Source organism: Nomascus leucogenys, chromosome 14 (assembly GCF_006542625.1).
Source record: "Nomascus leucogenys isolate Asia chromosome 14, Asia_NLE_v1, whole genome shotgun sequence".
Classification (NCBI taxonomy): domain Eukaryota; kingdom Metazoa; phylum Chordata; class Mammalia; order Primates; family Hylobatidae; genus Nomascus; species Nomascus leucogenys.
In genome coordinates this window covers 90,069,015-90,089,279 of record NC_044394.1, presented here as the reverse complement: position 1 = coordinate 90,089,279, position 20,265 = coordinate 90,069,015, and the positions used below count along the sequence as shown (strand labels likewise).

Here is a 20,265-nt window from a genome sequence, read left to right as displayed (position 1 = left end):
TATGGTTTAAACGCTGAGCTGGTGGAGGACACCAATCTGAGCCGAGGTCTCCTCCTCTGCCTGTACCCCTCATCCACCCAGACCCCACCTGAGACTAAAGGCCCAACAACCAGAGCAGGCGGCGGCTGCGGCAGGCTGGGGGCTGTCCCCGGAGAAGAACAGTGATTTCGACCTGCCAATTTGGTTTCTTAACCAACTGTGACTGAGACTTGGAAGATGCAACAGCCATGGCAGGGAGCCCAGTTCTCAAGAATTACAGAACCTGGAATATGGTTCCTCCTGCAGAGAATACAGAAGTCCAGCCACTGATGAAGCTGACTGGAGCGCAGGAAGGAAGTAACAACAATATAGACCCACGAAACTGGACAAGCTGCCATTTGAGCTGGGAGGATTTATGCAGCAGAGAAGTACCAAGTCCTGAGTAAGAGAATGGAGGTTTATTTCCAGCCAACAATGCTTCCTCAATCCTTCCTGGAACCGGCCCCACAAAGCTCCAGTGTCAAACGTGAGCTCCACAATGGCAGCCGCCAGCATCTAGATCCCGCCAAATCTAAATGTCACATTTTCTTTCCAGCTTCGGGAGCAGCGGGCACAGAGAAAGCACTCTGAACAGGGGCACAGGGCAGCCAGCCCCGAGACCACGGGCAAGAATGCTACAGACTGGGAGTTTCCTGTTGGACAATGTAATCTTGGCATCTTACAAGTATGTGGCAGCTAGGGAGGCAGATTAGTAAAATGACTCCTTTCAAACCTTTATTCTCTCAGACCTGGGACAGCCCATGGCCTGATGAGATCTCACTTCACGAGCACAGTAGCTCCTTAAAAACAGATCCTAACTGTGGCTCATGAACCTTGAGGATTCCCTGCTGGCCATTTCAGCCTCTCCCTCCCCTTTCTGCACCCAGGATCTCTGCAATGCCTGCTCCCTGAAATCGCCTTCTCCCAACTCCTGCCTAGAAAGCCCCGTGTAGGCCTCAGCCCAGCCCAGGGAAGCCTTCCTCTACCCTCATGCCCACCTGGCCAATGAAGACAAACTACCCTACTCTGTGTACTCACAAAAATCACCACCTCTAACAGTCAGCCTGGCCCACAGAAGGTGCTCAAGCACTGACCTCTCTCTCTCTCAATCTCTCTCTGTCACACACACACACACACACACACATCAAACACTGTCAGTTTATCTTCTGTCAAGTTTAGGTTCTACACCTACCTTCAGCTGTTATGTTTTAACTTCAGACTCCCAGCCTGGTCAACTCCACAGTGAGTTTTGTGTGTAGATTCACTAGAAATGTCAGACGGGCAGGCAGCAGAAGAGCAGCTAACAAAAGGGTTAGGCTTGCAATAAAAGTCTGCCAAGGGGCAGGAGAAGGTGGGGAGGGGACATCAATGCTGAATTACAAAAAAATTTCAAACCCAATTCTTTGTTCATCTTTCTGCATCTTTTTTTTTTTTTTTTCTGAGACAGGGTCTCACTCTGTCACATAGGCTGGAGTACACTGGCGCAATCATAGCTCATTGCAGCCTTGACCTCCTGGGCTCAAGCAATTCTCTTGCCTCAGCCTCCCAAGTAGCTGGGATTACAGGCATGCACCACCATGGCTGGCTAATTTTTAAATTTTTTGTAGAGATAGGGTCTCACTATGTTGCCCAGGCTGGTCTTGAACTCGTAGGCTCAAGCAATCCTCCTGCCACAGCCTCCCAAACTGCTGGGATTACAGGTGTGAGCCACCATTATCTGGCCCTGCATCCTCTTTCTGAACACTGGGGCTAATGCTCCTAAATCCTAAGACAAAAAGAATTACTTATAGTTAATTCATTTATTTTTTCCACAGATAATTTATTGAGCATGATTTATACACCAAGCAATGGGCCAAGCACTGAGGATAAAATATGAAAACTCAATCTAGGGGAATAAGTTTAGGTATTATGCTAAGCTCTTCAATTAAGAATCTCATTTAATTTTCACAACAGTCCCACGAAACTGTGCTCTTAACCATCAGGCAATACGGCTGCTTCAGAACAACTGCTATGCCATCCTCCAGAAACCCTCTTGTGGGGGCATCAAAGTAATAGTCAAGGTTTTCTGAGATCAATGTGAGTCACTTCAGGTTGCCAAGAAAGCAACAATGCTGGATTACCTTTATAAAATACCTCCAAGTTCCAGAATAAAATGATGTTGGTTTGACAGAGACATGGTTGGGGGCTAGGAGTGAGAGCTGTCAACAGCTCAGCAAAGCCTCCAAGCCCAGTGCTGCATGGGAACATCCCACCCTAGGGGCCAGATGCCAGCCACCCCCCCTGGAGAGCCCTGGAGAAAGCCCATTGCTAGCACATTTCCTTTAGTTGTATCCTGTCGGCCAGGACTGAGCCACTGCCGTGGGCACACTGCCTGCCTGGGAATGGAAACACTCAATTTATCAGAAAAATGGGCGGAAGTTGGTGGGGCCCTTTGGGACACACTGGGGTTGCCTTTGCTTAGACCGCTTACTGATGGAAAGGCTCTGCTCCCAACCACAGAAGGTTTCTTTTCTTTCTTTTTTTTTTTTTTTTTTTTTTTGAGATGGAGTCCCGCTTCGTTGCCCAGGCTGGAGTGCAGTGGCACAATCTCAGCTCACTGCAAGCTCTGCCTCCCGGGTTCACACCATTCTCCTGCCTCAGCCTCCAGAGTAGCTGGGACTACAGGCGTGAGCCACTGCGCCGGGCCCCAACCACAGAAGGTTTCTATAGGAATGGGTGAAACAGAAGTTTGCCAAGACTGATTAAGCCGGCTATAGAATTGGCCTTGTAGACTGAAGACAAGGTAGGGAGGGGAAAGGAAACACTTTCTCTATTTGAAAAATCTGGCTAAATTTACAAAACCCACGTGGCTCAGCATGGCTCCTGATGTTGTTACATGGAACATGTTACAACCAACTGGACTTCAGTGTAAATGCAGGGAGCTATTTCCAAGGGGAGACTTTTGTTATCCGACTATTCCAAGTGCAATCTACATTTGATTCAAGACACTTGAAGATTTTTGGTTTCTTTAAAGTTACAGAAGATGGTCAGAGAGGGCCATTCCCTTTCTGTCTTATCCCCAGAGTGTCAGGAACGGCTATATCTAGGTCCAGAGGTTGCCTCACAGCAAGGATCTGAGTCAAGCCCTTGGTATTGAGGCCAGGACAGGCTTTTTGCCTTCAAGGCTTCCCACAAGAACAGTATCTCTGTGCTTTAGGTTGATATATTTGGGGGATTGGGGGGAGCCTGGAGCCAGACAAGGACAAAAGCGACAGCTTTGTGAGGCTGAGAATGCAAGTCTGGAAGGCACACAACTCTACATGGCTACCAAATTACAAAAGCATTCCATCTGAGAGGCTGGCTGACAAGCTGAGGAGTTAGTTACATCAACATCTCAGGCAAATATACTCGCAGTCCCTGAAAGTCAGGGTGGCAGAAATGCAAACTGCTCATCTTCGACACTGGTAGGAAGGGGACTGAGTTACTTAGAGGGCCAAAGAGAAGGCCAGCGTCTTTAAAGCACAGCCCAGAAAATATTTACCTAACTCCAAAGTTAGGAATAGAAATGAGCAAAATCCTATCGAACCCAGAAATCACACAGCAGCATTTCAGGAGACATGGATGAAAATACAGAACGAAGGTCGCAAGTGCTGGATCCCTAAGGACAGACAGTTCTCTGCATCATATAATTTCAAAAAGATGAGTCCCAGATGGGGAAGGAGGGGCCCAGCCACACCTCAGTTAGCAATCCATGGCATCTGGCCCGAAGGTAAGGAGGTATGTTGGGGCTTGCACGGCTGACGGGAGGGTGGACCAGGCACGCGGTGGCTCCCTGTGGGCTGCGGAACCACAGGAGTGAGGTGGGGCTCCTGGGAGTCTCAGCTTCAGGTTACTTGGATCAACTGCCATCAAGAAGGCCCCTCTGGCAGTGCAGTGAAGCCAAGGAGGGGTCAGAGGGAGAATAATGGTCATTGTTCCCCTTTGCATGAGATCACAACTTCCAACAACTACCAGTGTTTCTACCAGCAGTGTTCAGCTTATGATGCAGTGAGGCCTTCCTTGGAAGGTGGTAGGACAAAGCCAAAGCAGGCTTGGATTTCTTTCCCGTGCGACAATCGAAGAGTGACTTTCATGGCCTGCCTGCCTTTCTGTCTCCTGCTCAGATCCGGTCACCACCCAGCAGGCCCCTAGACCCCCAAAACCCTAGACCTCAGGCTGGGGTAGGTTCTCCCCAGCACGGGCACTGCACGAGCTTCTGGAAATTCCATGTCTCCCAGCTGTGCAAGGCAACCCTAGTGTTGTTGAGGAAAAGCCTAAAGAAGACCATCCGTCATGTTGAGCGCAGGGAAGTGCCAAATGCTAGGCAGGCTTGGGCATTCTCAATAGCTCAAGGCCCACATTACGACTTCCAAGAGAAGGGTGGTGGATGGCTCACAAACCAGCAATGGTCAAGGGCCACTTCCTTCTCTGGTCCTGGGTGAGTCATACTGTAATTCTGTTCCCTTCTAATCAGTACTCAAAAGATTACAGGGTATGGGAGATAGAACACAGGGGCAGGTGGACTAGTAAAACAGGATGGAAGGACGAAGCATACACTCTCCCACTCACGTAGCACCCCACATGACACCCTAAACGTAGAACCCACTACAAGCTAACCTACACTATTCAAGTCTCACAATAACCCTATAAGGCAGACATTATTATTTCCATTTTGCACACAAGTAAACTGAGGTAAAACACAATGAAGCAGCTTACCCAATAAATGGCAATGTTGAAATTCAAGGCCAAATCTGTTTGGCTCCAAAGCCCAGTTATCCAGTTATTCCCAACTTTCCACCTTCTCTCTCTAGACTAAGAGGCTGCAAAGGGTAGCGGTTTCTAGGAAGCTGTTGGTTCAACCACTGGGTAAGCCAACAACGGAGACCAAGAAGGAAAAGCACCTCTCCAGGAATGATTCTCTAGCAGGTCAGAGGAAGGAGGTATTAAAACCCTGGACTTAAGGGAAGACAGCCAGAATTATTATCTTTCAGCTATGACGATCAGGGGAAACAGCTCTAGAGTCCATGGGGCCCCAGTGAGTCACATCTGAGTTAACTTGTTTGAAAGGGTTGGTCCTGCAGGCTTAATCACACAAACCGTGGGTGCTACCCCCCTTAGCCTAGAGACTTCCTGGGGACTCACAGAAAAAATGCCACCAAATCCTGAACTCTACCCAGCTCTTCTCCCTTCCTGGGTGAGCAACCATGTGGACTTCCAATAAGAACACGAGCTTAAAGGATGAGTTATTCCTTCTGACCCAAGTAAAGAACATGGCCCATTTCCTGTTCATCAGAGAACTTCATTAGAGGGAAAATGCAGACATAGCATTCAACTATAAAAACCCATTCAGATTTTGCTAGTGTAATGTGCTTATTTCTGGATTTAACTTACACAGCTGAAGAAAATAGGAGAATGAGGGAAATGATGTGAAAATCTGTGGGGCTAATGATTGGGGTCACTACTAGAACAAAAGTTGGTAGATCTCAATGGATTTTTAAAAAAATCTCCATTTGGAATATTTTAAAATTTAATTATTATTTTTTTTTTTTGCCGGGCACCATGGTTCATGCTTGTTAATCCCAGCACTTTGGGAGGCTGAGGCAGGCAGATCATTTGAGGTCAGGAGTCCGAGACCAGCTTGGCCAACATGGTGAAATCCCAGCTCTACTAAAAAAATACAAAAATTGGCCAGGTGTGGTGGTGTGCACCTGTAGTCCCAGCTATTGGGGAGGCTGAGGCAGGAGAATTGCTTGAACCCCAGGAGGGAGGTTGCAGTGAGCTGAGATAGCACCACTGCACTCCAGCCTGGACGACAGTGCAGTGTCTCAAAAAAAAAAAAAAAAATTTTTTTTCTTACAGCAGCTTTATTGAGATATAACTCATATATCATACAATTCTTTTTTTCTTTTTTTTTTTTTTGAGACGAAGTCTCTCTCTGTCACCAGGCTAGAGTGTGGTGGCGCGATCTCGGCTCACCGCAACCTCCGACTCCCTGGTTCAAGTGATTTTCCTGCCTCAGCCTCCTGAGTAGCTGGGATTACAGGCACGTGCCACCACATCCAGCTAATTTTTGTATTTTTAGTAGAGACGGGGGTTTCACTACGTTGGCCAGGATGGTCTTGATCTCCTGACCTCGTGATTCGCCCGCTTTGGCCTCCCAAAGTGCTGGGATTACAGGCATGAGCCACCACTCCCGGCCTCATATGCCATACAATTCTTCAGTGTTCATTTTTAACTGTTCATTTGTGTCATATTGCTATTATAATTATACAGTATAGCAACATTGAAAATGTTTATATATAGATAGAGACAAAGCTGGATGCAAAACAGGTTATTATAGGCAAACATAAAAGAAGAATAAAAATGGCTGTATGAGGCCGGGTGCAGTGGCTAGCGCCTGTAATCCCAGCTCACGCTTGTAATCCCAGCACTTTGGGAGGCCGAGGCGGGTGTATCACCTGAGGTCAGGAGTTCGAGACCAGCCTGACCAACATGGAAAAACCCCATCTCTACTGAAAAATACAAAATTAGTTTGGTGTGGTGGTGTACGCCTGTAATCCCAGCTACTCGGGAGGCTGAGGCCGGAGAATCGCTTGAACCAGGGAGGTGGAGGTTGCAGTGAGCTGAGATCACGCCATTGCACTCCAGCCTGGGCAACAAGAGTGAAACTCCGTCTCAAAAAAAAAAAAAAATGGTTGTAGAGTTAGCATCATGGGATTAGGCGATTTTTTTTCCTTTCTCAAAATACTCAATCTTGCTACAATAATTTGACAAAAATAAAAATAAACACAATATAAAAACATTTTATATTTTTATAAAAATATAACTCTGTCCATTAAAAAAAAAGTCCAAGCTTAAGCTCTGAGAGCTCAAGTTTGCTCTTTCCTTCTGCAGAGTAATTCTCAGTTGTCAGGGCTCTCCAGCAGTGCATCAACAAAGGCACACAAACAACCTGTTTGCAATGCTGCAAAAGGACTCGGGGCTCCTATCTCATACCACATCACATACCCTCCTAAATATCCTTCAATATCAGGAGGAATGCAACCCTTTGCTGCTTGTTTATGAAAAGCAACAGCGTCTTCCTTTCAGATCCCAGAGTCCTGGAAGGACAGCAAATATACCAGGAGCCCAGATGGTAAACACTTGTGCTCTGCAGCGATCCTGCAGAAGCTGCCCGTGTTCTGGAGTCTGTGTTCAATAAAAAGAATATAAGATTTCAACCTGCAGTGCTGCCCACATGCAATTGCTGGCAGGCTCCTCAAAGTTCTTCCTATAATCAGCAGTCAACAACAAATTCCTGGGAGATTAGCCCCTTAGGCAGTTTTCAGATATTTGATTCTAGTACTTCAAAAGATCAGGAATAATGCAAGGACAGTGTGAAGGAGTTGAGAGAGTAGGTGAGGGAATTACCGAGTCAGCTCTGCCCAATAGAAATCCTCGTCTAGACTGTGAGTCAGTAACTCCCATCAGCTCGCTAACTTTTGTAGTTAGACCTGGTTTTCTTCAGGGTGGGTATGAACAGCCACTGAGGCAGAGAACCACTCACCCGGCTGGGCCTCCAGAGGAGGCTAAGTGAGGACTTGTCAAGGCCCCCACTCTGGACAATCTAATGCCACGGTTCCCAAACTGTTACCTGGAGTAACCCAGCAAACTCACAAAGGTGCCACAGGATATTTAACAAAACGGTTACAGCCTTACTCCACATGTCACATACCCAAACACACTTACACATACTATTTTTTAAAGCAGCTACTGAATTGTGAGGACAATAATACTTATTGTCTGAAGCTAATGACATAAGAAACAGAACCATTCATTAGGCATTTTTTCTTCTTTTGTTCAGACAGGGTCTTGGTTTGCTGCCCAGGCTGGAGTGCAGTGGTGCAAATCTCGGCTCACGGCAACCTCCACCTCCCAGGATCAAATGATCCTCCCATCTCAGCCTCCCAAGTAGCTGGGACTACAGGCACACGCCACCATGCCTGGCTAACTTTTGTAGTTTCTGTAGAGACGAGTTTCACCATGTTGCCCAGGCTGGTCTCAAACTCCTGTGCTCACGCAATACTCCTGCCTCGGGCATCCCCAAGTGCTGGGATTACAGGTGTGAGCTACCACACTCAGCCGTCAGACATTTCTTTGGTTCCGGAGGTCTGTGAAAAACTATGGAGACATGAAGGGCAGCGAGCCGAGAAATCGTGGCGCCTTCTAACCTACAGGACAGGGGCGTATAATCAGACTTAGTTACACTGAAAAGGCCAAGCACTGCTAACAAGTGCACTGTATACTGCGAAAAGCACCTTCATGTACATTCTCTCACGCCGCAGTCACAACCACCTTGTAAAGCGGGTCTCACAGCCCTGACTGCCCAGATGCAGCCGAGTCAAGCTTAAGTTATAGGCCTGTGGTTCCACAGCCAGAGGGAAGCCAGGCCAAGGCACAACTCAGGTCTTCGGACCACAAGTCCACCAGACCGGCTCTAAATTGTTTGTGAACTCCACATTTTAGTACTACTTTAGGGATCTAAGAATTTTAAAAATGTCTTCTCTTAACTGGGGTTATACACGCATTTTTAAAAAATTCCAGAACAATTCCCCCCAACCCCCACCTGATGCCACCTCCTTGACCCAGAAGACGGAATTTTGTTTTCACAGATGTGCGCTCCTGGGCCGGGAGAATTCTTTTCCTAGATCAGCACCTCAGGGAGGCTGGCGATCCCAGTCCCTCCCAGTTAGCTGGCAATAGGCTGCTCCATCTTTCTTGCTCCAGGCCCTCAACCCCCATGTTTGTTTTCAAAGGAAGGGTGTGTCAGGGACAGTGAGTGAGTGGAAACAGCTTCATCCACAGGAACTGTAGGAGTGGAGAAAAAAATAAACAAAGGAAACCGTCCAGGGCAACCAAGGTAAAAATGGACAAAGGAGAGTGGCGAAAGGGATGCTCGGGTGCCAAAGGTAAAGAGGGGGAGGAAGCACTTCAGCCACCAGGCACTCCTTTCCCGGAGTGAGGTGCTGGCCCCAGGACTGTCACTTCTGCTCTTTTTCCAGAACAGCAGTGCCACCTCCTGTTAATTTGTTGCTTACCGAAGAGACAAGATCAGAAACTTGAAGTTAGAGACAAAAAAAAATGGAACATAGGAAACAAAGCTTGTTTCCTATGCAATGCCCAGCCTCCTTCTCCAATCTCCTGTTCACTAGTTTGGGGCAAACTCAGCATCCGCAGAGCCCAATCCCTGCTGCCCCAACCTGGAGGACAGGACCAAGCCTCCCTGCCCAGGTGGGCCAGAGTTAGTTCTTACACTCCCAAACATGGGACTCTGTGCTCACAGGTAACCCCAAACATCACAGCAATAAAAACCAGGGCAATTCCAGTCTGTGCATATTTTAAAGTCATCAGATAATAAAGTTAGAGAATACTCAACTTTGCTTATGTATAATGCCCAAGTCCTTTCCTAGGGGGTTCCCAGGGAACTCCTTGGAGTTTAAGCCAACCTCTACCAACAGATTTCTTTTATACTGTTGATGACAAGTCGTTTCTTAAAACTTGCCTGAGGCCGGGCGTGATGGCTCACACCTGTAATCCCAGCACTTTGGGAGGCCGAGGCAGGAGGATGACGAGGTCAGGAGATCGAGACCATCCTGGCTAACACGGTGAAACCCTGTCTCTACTAAAAATACAAAAAATTAGCCGGGTGTGGTGGCGGGCGCCTGTAGTCCCAGGTAGGCTGAGGCAGGAGAATGGCGTGAACCTGGGAGGCGGAGCTGGCAGTGAGATGAGATCCCGCCATTGCACTACAGACTGGGCGACAGAGCGAGACTCTGTCTCAAGAAAAAAACAAATAAAAACTTTCCTGAAAAACCTCTAGAAACAGGGAGCTCGCTACCTTACGAAACAGCTCAACCCACTTTTGGCCGGAGATCACAAAAGGTCCTTCGTTATGTGAAGGTAAACTTCTGTGGAATTCTGCGCGCGGCTTCAGGTCTGCCTCAGGCTGCCTTAGCCTTTCCCTCAGCAGACCTTCAAACACCAGAGCGCAACCCCGGCTCTTCCGGAGTCTTCTCTCTTCCAGCTCTACCTTTCCCTCAGGTGATGTGCTTTTGAGTCCCCTCACCTTTACGACTGCTCTTTTGAGAGCACTCCAGTTTAAAACATGGAATCTGGTCTTCCAAAACAGGCCAACAACATGGTATGACCAGCCTGGGAAGCGTGCACAGGTGGAACTGGAAGCGATGGTCAGTTCAGCCAATGCTACTGAACAAACACACACCAGACATATTGAGCCGAGTACAGCCGGCCCTCTGGATCTGTGGTTCCGAATCCATGGCCAAAACTCACCTCCAATTGAAAATGTGTGTGTGTGTGTGTTTTTTTTAAATTGTGTCTGTGTTGAACATGTCAGACTTTTTTGCTTGTCATTATTCCCTAAGCAACACAGTCTAACAACTAGTTACATAGCATTTACATTGTATCAAGTATCATGATTTAAAGTATCCAGAAGGATTCCCAAGGCTAAATGCAAATGCTACACCATTTTATATCAGAAACTTGAGCATCTGAGGAGGGGGTCCTGGAATCCCCACAGATAGTGAGGGACAACTGCATTTTACTTTTACTTACTTAAAACGAATGAGGCAGATTTTATTATGATGATTATTTTCGCGATGAGAAAAACTGAGGTTAAAGGACTTCCCCAAGAAAACCCCAGTCTCATTCCAGAGCTTGAACTCCCCCCCACCATGCCAGGGCTGAATCATCTTACTCTGAATACTAACCCATCCTCAACATGGCTCAAGACCCCATAAGGCTAACAACTTAACGGACATTTTCAGAGCAATAAAAACAGTTCTCAAACAACAATTGAATCACTGACCCATGATTTCTGTTTTAGAGTAATAGTAGTTTTTCTAAGGGGTCTGCGAAGTCAAAACTGTTTTAAGTCATTATTTGTCTTTTTCATCGTGTTGACCTTTGCACAAGCAATGGTGGGTAAACTGCTAGCCTTTAGAATAAATTGAGGCAGCAACACCAAACTGTAGCCGTTTGATTTAAAAAAAAAAAAAAAAAAAGGGGGGGGGGTGCTGGGTGTAATCCCATGGGATTCCCATGCCTGTAATCCCGGCACTTTGGGAGGCTGAGGCGGGCGGATCACTTGAGGTCAGGAGTTCGAGACCTGCCTCACCAACATGGTGAAACTCCAACGCTACAAAAAAAACAAAAAACAAAAAACAAAAAAAACAAAAATTAGTCAGGCATGGTGGCTCACGTCTGTAATCCCAGCACTTTGGGAGGCTGAGGCGGGCGGATCACGAGGTCAGGAGTTCGAGACCAGCCTGGCCAATATGGCGAAACCCTGTCGCTACTAAAAATACAAAAATTAGCCAGCCATGGTGGCGTGTGCCTGTAGTCCCTCCTACTCAGTAAGCTGAGGCAGGAGAATCGCCTGAACCTGGAAGGCAGAGGTTGCAGTGAGCCGAGACTGTGCCACTGCACTCCAGCTTGGGCAACAGAGTGAGTGTCTCAAAAAAAAAAAAAAAAAAAAAAAAAAAAAAAAAAAAAAAAGTTCTGCCAGAACAGTAAAAATGATTAGTTTTATGACATCTTGACATTTGAATATACATCTCTTTAATATTTTGGGCAATGCCATGAGAGGCATGCATAAATACTTCTGCTGCATAACAAAGTCAGATAAATGTCTCAGGGAAAAGCACACATAGCAATGCCCCCTTATCCCTGGGGGATACGTTCCAAGATTCCCAGTAGACGCCTTGAACCTCTGATAGTACTGAGACCTATATATACTATGTTTATTTCCTATACATACATACCTATGATAAAGTTTAATTTATAAACTAGTAAGAGATTAACAACAATAATTAGAATGACATACTGTAATAAAAGCTATGCGAATGTGAACTCTCTCTCAAAATAGCTTACTGCATGTAATATTTTCAGACTGCAGCTGACCTCAGGTTACTGAAGCCATGGAAAAGGATGGACTACCGTTTGTGATTATTTGAGTCACCAGTTGAACTGGCAGTTTTCTTCAGGAAACACCATTTTTATTTGAAAGAATGACAAACAAACTAGTTATCTGGACTTGGGTATTTGGCAGACATTTTCTCAAGACCAAAGCCTGTTACTTCAAGGAAAGCTCTGATAGCACATATTGAAAATGATAAATTCACGCTCTCAAACAAAAATTATTAGAAACACATTATCTTGAAAAATGTGTTGCTCCTTACTGTGGGCTTGCTAAAAGGTTTCTAACATTTAATGATTTTCTGATGAGATCAGTGATGTCACTAATAAATACTACTTTTTTGATACCACATAACAAAACGTGTCAACATTTAGATCTGTATAACTCAGTAAACCAGCAATTTTCAAATCACCAGTGCCTGATGATATAAAATCATGTATGGGTAAAAGATCCATTCAAAGGGCAAGACAGACCAGTGGATTTTAGGGAAGCAGAATGCAGAGTTCACTGGTAAGGTTTCGCATTCCATGATGTAACTAATCTTTCAAGGAAACTATCACCTGTTGAGTTTTGATGAAGTATCAAAGAAGAATACCTATAATTACCTGAATGCAAAAGCAGTTATATGTACCCAGCCATATTCTATTAAGCCAGACATTAAAGAGATTTATAAAATGGTGACACAGTGTCACTCTTTGCATTAACATTTTTTTGGAAATACTTATTTTTTCTAAAAATGTTATTTATGTTAATATGTAATAGGTTTGTTTGTTTGAGTCAAGGTCTCAGTCTGTCACCCAGGCTGGAGTGCAGTGACAAGATCACAGCTCACTGCAACCTCTACCTCCCAGGCTCAAGTGATCCTCCCACCTCAGCCTCTCGAGTAGCTGGGACTAGAGGCATGCGCCGCCACACCCGGCTAATTTTTGTATTTTTTTTTATAGAGATGGGGTTTTATCACGTTGCCCAGGTTGGTCTCAAACTTCTGGGCTCAAACAATCTGCCCACCTCAGCCTCCCAAAGTGCTGGGATTATAGGCACAAGTCACTGTGGCCGGCCCAGGTTTGTTAAAGTAAATAATTTAAAATTTTCTCAGTTTTAACTTATAAAATAGTAAACATCAACAGATAAAACCAAAATGAACAAAAACTCTGAGATCCTCAATTTTTAATTGTGTAAAGAAACCTAAATGTTTTGAGAACTACTGAAAAAAATTAAAGGATCTTTAAAAACCAAAGTAGAGGCCGGGCGAGGTGGTCACGCCTGTAATCCCAGCACTTTGGGAGGCTGAGGTGGGCAGATAACGAGGTCAGGAGATCAAGACCATCCTGGCCAACATGGTGAAACCTCATCTCTACTAAAAATACAAAAATTAGCTGGGCGACGTGGCATGTGCCTAGCTACTCGGGAGGCTGAGGCAGGAGAATGGCTTGAACGTGGGAGGCAGAGGTTGCAGCGAGCCGAGACTGCACCATTGCACTCCAGCCTGGGCAACAAGAGCGAAACTCCTACTCAAAAACAAAACAAAACAAAACAAAACAAAACAAAACAAAAAAACAACAAAAAACCAACGCAGAAAGGAGAATGCCATCTAGTGGAGACTACAATTATGACAGTAATCTAATTGTTAACACTTCTAACAAAGATCCACACTTGTAACATATTATATTGTTAGAAACTTCGTATGTTCATGTGCATTGGGCCTGGTGGCTCACAACTGTAATCCCAGCACTTTGGGAAGCCAATGTGGGCAGACTGCTTGAGCCCAGGAATTCAAGACCAGCCGGGGCAACATGGCAAAACCCTTTCTCTACAAAAAAATAAAAAAAATTGCTAGGTGTGATGCACAGACCTGTAGTCCCAGCTGTTTGGGAGGCTGAGGTGGGAGGATTAATTGAGCCAGGGAGGTTGTGGATGCAGTAAGTTATGATGGCACCACTGCACTCCAGGCGACAGAGGAGACTCCATCTAAAAACAAAAACAAAAACAAAAACAAAACTTCATATGCTTAAAGCAGAATGTTCAAAATTAAGGGTTTTGAATATAAAAAATATTGTTACACATCAATTTAAAAAAATGTGGGCTGGGCACAGTGGCTCATGCCTGTAATCCCAGCACTTTGGGAGGCAGAGGTGGGCCTATCACTTGAGGCCATGAGTTCAAGACCAGCCTGGCCAACATGGTGAAACTCTGTCTCTATTAAAAATACAAAAAATTAGCTGGGCGTGGTGGCTCACACCTGTAATCCCAGCTACTTGGGAAGCTGAGACAGGAGAATCGCTTGAAACCGGGAGGCGGAGGTTGCAGTGAGCCAAGATCACACCACTGCACTCCAGCCTGAGTGACACAGCAAGACTCTGTCTCAAAAAAATAAATAAAATAAACAAAAATAAAACGTAAATGTGCCAGAAAGTTCTGGATTTGAGGTAGATGTTGCTATGTGGAAGAGAGTCTGAGGCCAGCTCAAGCAGAAGGATGACAGGGCCAGGACTAAGATAAGAGTATCACAGAAGACTCATGCTGGGGATCATTCGTAGTCCTTGGAGATGCCACGAGGACTCCTATAAGACTGGCAACCACTGGGGATTGCAGAACATTGAAGTTGGCAAGCTCTATCTAAACCCTTCTCCATCACCCTCCAAAAGAACTAAATCAAGTGACTTTGAGGGTTGGATTTTGTGTTCTGATTTGAGGGCTCCTCAAGAGGAACGGAAATTATTCTACGAAAACTTTTCATTCCACAGTAAAACTTGAAATGCACATGAGTGAATGAGGAACAGCGAAGCCCATCAGCCAAGGAGCAGGCAGGAATGATGGGGCTGTCAGCCGTGATGTGGGGCTGAGAAGGGGAGCCTGAGCACAAAAGGCATTTCCACAATCTTCCCAGCTTCACCTTTTTTGGGTCCCTCCCACGCCATTCTTTAGTGACTGCTACCAGACAGTAGTAAAGTCTGTTTGGTTTTTCATGTGGCCCTTACCCTGACTCACAAAGCCCTGTCATTTCCCCAAGGATTTGCTGCCTGGATCATAGTATTTTAGAAGGGGTGACCGTTAAGTGTATGTACCCTCCTCTCCAGCCAACTTCCCCAGGAGGCCTTCCAGCCCTAAGAAAAGGCTGCAACTGTACCCAGAAAGACTCTAGGACCCAGATCCTCCCTTCCCTCCACAACTGAAACCCAAACACTTAACGGCTCCCTGGGCTTGTTTTACATGCAGGCTCCAAGTCCTATATACCCTAAATACTAGGCAGATAAGATTATCACTACTGAGTGTTTTCGTTCTGCAAGCCCAAGCAGAGCTGTGACTGACTTTGAACTATGGGGCCACGGGTCTGCCCACACCATCTTGCCAGTTCTCAGGTAGGGCGAGTTCTTAGGCCTGGGTTCCAGGTTTTTCACTCAGCATAGAAAGTAGGTTGCATTTACAGTTTTCAGGGGTTCTTTTTTTTCCCTCCTGCATGCTGGTGCCAAAACTTTCTTTCTTGGTAAAACAGACTCTTATCTTTCTCACTCACAACCTCTCATGATTTTAGTGGCTACATACAGTTCTATCCAATCACAGAATCAGCTCAAATATGGAACAGCTCACACTATATTTTCAAGTATATTACTGTTGTAGATTATAATTGGGCATAAATTTCCTAAATTTTACTAGGTCATCTTGAAAGTTACAGCTGGTTTCCAAGCAGTTTTTTTTTTTTGAGACATATTCTCATTCTGTTGCCCAGGTTGGAGTGCACTGGCAGATCTTGGCTCATTGCAACCTCTGCCTCCTGGGTTCAAGTAATTCTCCTGCCTCAGCTTCCCCAGTAGCTGGGATCACAGGTGTGCACCACCCACCAGTCTCACCAGTTAATTTTTGTATTTTTAGTAGAGATGGGGTTTCACCATACTGGCCAGGCTGGTCTTGAACTCCTGACCTCAAGTGATCCTCCCGCCTCGGCCTCCCAAAGTGCTGGGATTACAGGCATAAGCTACTGCGCCTGGCCTCAAAGCAGTTTTTAACTGCAAAACGTGGTCCTTATTCCCTGGGTCTAGAGTGATAGAATTAACTCCTTTTCTTTGGGGGTACGGGGGGAAGCTTTTCCTCATAAAAAATGACTCTTCAACAAGTACACATTTCTAATGGCCAATGCACAGCACAGCAGCTTAACCAACACAAGGGTGTCTTAACCTTCACAACAGATCATTAAGGAATGCGATAGGAATTGCTACAAATTACTCTTGGCTGCTACTAGGATGGAACTATGAGAATAGTTACGTTGTTCCGAAAAAGACCATTCTGTACAGCTTGCCCAAAAGTGGATGGACACACCCCCAGGAAAATGAGAATTAGACCCACCATCCCCGAGAGCTGGGGAGAGGCCTCATTTTGGTCTGACCTTCTTATAGCCTCTTGTTCACTTCTAGATGACTAAAGAGAACCCAAAGCACGCGAGGTGGCTCTTACACCTTCCTGAGTCTAGAAACAGACTAATCCACCTGCAGGGCAGTGACACTTAAAGCCCCATCTGGGATGCAGAATGCAAGTGGGTTGTTGGACTCAGCCAGGCTTCTCGCCTTTCTAGTCAGGAGATACGGCACAATCTGAAAGGCTGGAAATCCAATGTGTCTCAGGATTTGTTCATTCCTGAGTCGTCTCCAGGTTCTTTCTTTATAAAGCTTATTTTATCCCAGAAAATGTCCACACAGTCGCACAGTTTGTCAGTGGGACAGATCTTGATCAGACATACGAACTGAGCCATAATGTTCAAACACCTTGTTTGCATCCAGCCACCCACCACAGCCAACACCAAATACCTTTGGGTCATCAGCCTCAGGTTTTTCAGTCTCTGAATCGTCATCTTCCTACAAGACAAAGAATTTAGAGGATTAAGCTTAAAGGAGTGGGCCTGAGGAGTCTCACATGCATAACTAGGGGCTGGAGCAAACAGCCCATTTACCCAGCTGGGGTCATCCCACCGAGAATCCCTCCCCTACTGTATAACTCAGAACCAGAGAAAAATAAGGGGAAAAAGAGATATTCTGGGGGTGGGGGGACAAAAAAGCATCAGCAGCTCAAAGTCAAGTTACTCTAGTGGTGAGATACATCAATGAAGATGCCCGAGTTAAAAGTCACATACATAAAAATGGAGAAAGCTTGCAATATGTTTTAGGAGAGAGGAAGATCAGGCCACACAATAACACAGGCATCGTGTTTCCACTGAAGTATCAGTTATTTCAAATCAGGATTATGAGCCTTCTTTCCTTTTCATATACACATGTACATCGGACTCAGACCTACTGTAACAGTGTTCAACACCAAGTGCCAAGGCTTACACACAGCTGTATTGCAGCACCTCAACCAGCATTTGCACTAACATCAACACAGGAAGGTAGGCATCAAATGACCTGAGCAAGTGACCTGGGAAAGGCAGGACTAAAGGGCAATGCCTAACGTTTCAGGAGTCCCAGTTGAGTGGGCTCTGCCTCCACCTAAGTGCTCACAGAACTGCCAGTGATCCATTCTACCCAGTCCTGTTCCTTATCCAGATGAGGTCAGCCTGACACAAAGGATCACACATGGTAAGGCATTCTCCAAAGTGAGCCCGCCATTCCACTGAATGCTAACGCTGACGCTATGAAGGTCAAAGATCAGGAGCAGAAGCTGGACCAGCTACCTTATTAGCTGGCTAAATCCATGTCACCTCCACTACCCAGAACACTCCCAATGCACAGAAGCCTTTAACTGAATACTCAGGAAAAAATGGTTTCATTTGAAACTGCTATTTTCAACAAAGCTACACTTCAGCCCAAACATTACAGAGCACCCCATATATTAATATGAATACCACTCGAGAGACTTGAACAAACTAGACTGATGATTTGCAGACTTAACTGTCCTGTAAGGTGCCAGTGAGTCTAAAGCTTTAAATGCAATCTCCATAATCTCCTTAAAATGAAATCAGTCATGCCAAATAAACAGAGATGGAGCTTAGATAAATACAATCACATTTCAGAAGCTCTACAGTAAGATCCGATGAGAGGATTTTACTAAGATATGAAATGAAGCTTAAACATGATGAAAATTCCAGGCAAAGCAAATATGAAACAACACTTCAAAAACACATTATGCAAATGTACTAAAAAAAAGAGTTATGAATATTAAACCAGAATGTGTGTACTTCAGAAAAGTCAGAAGACAACTTGCAAAACTTTTCTGAATAATTTCAGTCAACTCTGAATTATCAGTATTAATGGATAGGGCTAAAGGCATGAAAGTATCTCCCAAAATGCATAATGTACAAAATCCATTTCTGTTTGTTGTGGAAATAATTTTTTTTTTTTTGAGATGGAGTCTGGCTGTGTTGCCCAGGCTGGAGTGCAGTGGCGCGATCTTGGCTCACTGCAACCTCCGCCTCCTGGGTTCAAGCGATTCTCCTGCCTCAGCCTCCCGAGTAGGTGGGACTACAGGTGCACACCACCATGCCCTGCTAATTATTGTAATAGAGATGGGGTTTCACCATGTCGGCCAGGATGGTCTTGATCTCCTGACCTCGTGATCCACCCACCTCAGCCTCCCAAAGTGCTGGGATTACAGGCGTGAGCCACCGTGCTTGGCTGGAAAGAATTTTAATGCTAACATTTACATACCAACACGTAACAAAAATTTCAAACAAATAATATATTTTAAGTGATTTAATTAGAACTGTTGTTAAGTGGTCAGATTTGACATCCAGACTCAACTCTGCCTGTCTTATGCTAAGCACGAACCTCAATTTCCTTGCGTTTTCTGCAAACTTAAATTCTGGCTCATGTTGCTCAGGTGATTATGTGTCTAAAGCCTTTCTTGTTAATAATAGCACAGGTTCTCCTTTCTCCAGCACCTACTGAACTTCAGGCAAGATTTGTGATCAAGAACTAAGGGCACCATAATAAAAAGTGCCAAATAAAATGTCAAGAAAGAAGTTAAGAAGGCCAGGGATGGTGGCTCACACCTGTAATCCCAGCACTTTGGGAGGGTGAGGCAGAGGAATTACTTGAGGCCAGAACTTTGAGGCCAGACTGGGAAACACAGTGAAACCCCGTCTCTACAAAAATTTTTTTTTTTAATTTTAAAAATTGGCCGGGCGCAGTGGCTCACGCCTGTAATCCCAGCACTTTGGAAGGATGAGGCAGGTGGATCACCTGAGGTCAGGAGTTAGAGACCAGACTGGCCAACATGGTGAAACCGTCTCTATGAAAAATACAAAAATTAGCCAGGCGTGATGGCAGGTGCCTGTAATCCCAGCTACTCAGGAGGCTGAGGGCAGGAGAATTGCTTGAACCCGGGAGGTGGAGGTTGCAGTGAGCCGAGATCACACCACTGCACTCCGGCCTGGGGAACAGGGCAAGATTCCGACAAAAAAAAAAAATAAATAAATTAGCTAGGCATGGTGGCGCCCACCTGTAGTCCCAGCTACTGGGTAGGCTAAGGTGGGAGGATCACTTGAGCCCAGGAGTTCAAGGCCGTAGTGAACTATCTATGATCACACCACTGCACTCCAATCTGGGCAGCAGAGTGAGACCCTATCTCAAAAAAAAAAAAAGAAAAAGCAGGTGAAAACGAATTTTCCTTTCTTATCTTGTTAATAAACTGACAAGACTTAAATGAGCCCCAACCAAAATTAAAAATAATGCAGAGTTGACTGTAGATAAAAATGATACACCAATTAGGATGCATGCCTGCTATAAATGGAGTAAATCATTTAAACAGGGAAAAATCAACATAAAACACCCATTGATATCTGGGTTAAATAAAATAATCCACTATCTTTTCCCCCAAATTTCAATTCAAAGATTAATAAAAAATGATCCATATGAAAATACATTTTCAAACAGATCTGATATCCAACCCAGTTTCTTCCACTAATACTAAAACAAAAGGAGAGAGCAAGGGATGCAGCTAACCATGAAATGGAACACTGTTGGCACAGTTCCAAAATCTGACAAATGAAATTGTGCTTTTAGTAGCTCTGGATCTGGGAGATTTACCTACCGACTGTCTGCTGTTCTCATCCTCTTCTTCTTCATAACCATCTTCATCACCCCCTAGACGAGAAAAGTCATCCTCCCCATAGGCATCAGATACCAATCCGCCTTTCTCCTCTGAAAGGTGAGAAAACAAACAAACAAACACAAAGCAAGAAAAAAAAAAAACAAGAGTTACAATGCAAGAAAAAATGTCCAGAGATTTGAGTGGCCAAGACTATCTCTGAAGATACAAGGGGAACCTAA

The 20,265-nt window shown here is 45.2% G+C and overlaps 1 protein-coding gene across 4 annotated transcripts in view; it reads right to left on the bottom strand.

The window, feature by feature from the left end:
* SAP30BP (SAP30 binding protein) overlaps window positions 1-20,265 on the bottom strand; it is a 40,769-nt gene that overhangs the window by 19,234 nt on the left and 1,270 nt on the right. For all 4 annotated transcript variants that reach the window (XR_004033436.1, XR_004033435.1, XM_012512471.2 and 1 more), the window contains exons 2-3: window positions 20,027-20,136; window positions 16,810-16,857 (exon numbers count right to left, since the gene is read on the bottom strand). Coding sequence is in view for 2 of the 4 variants with exons in the window: in XM_012512471.2 (XP_012367925.1) it covers window positions 16,810-16,857; window positions 20,027-20,136 (158 nt within the window). In the remaining 2 variants the exon portion in view is untranslated. The remainder of the gene's footprint in view (window positions 1-16,809; window positions 16,858-20,026; window positions 20,137-20,265) is intronic.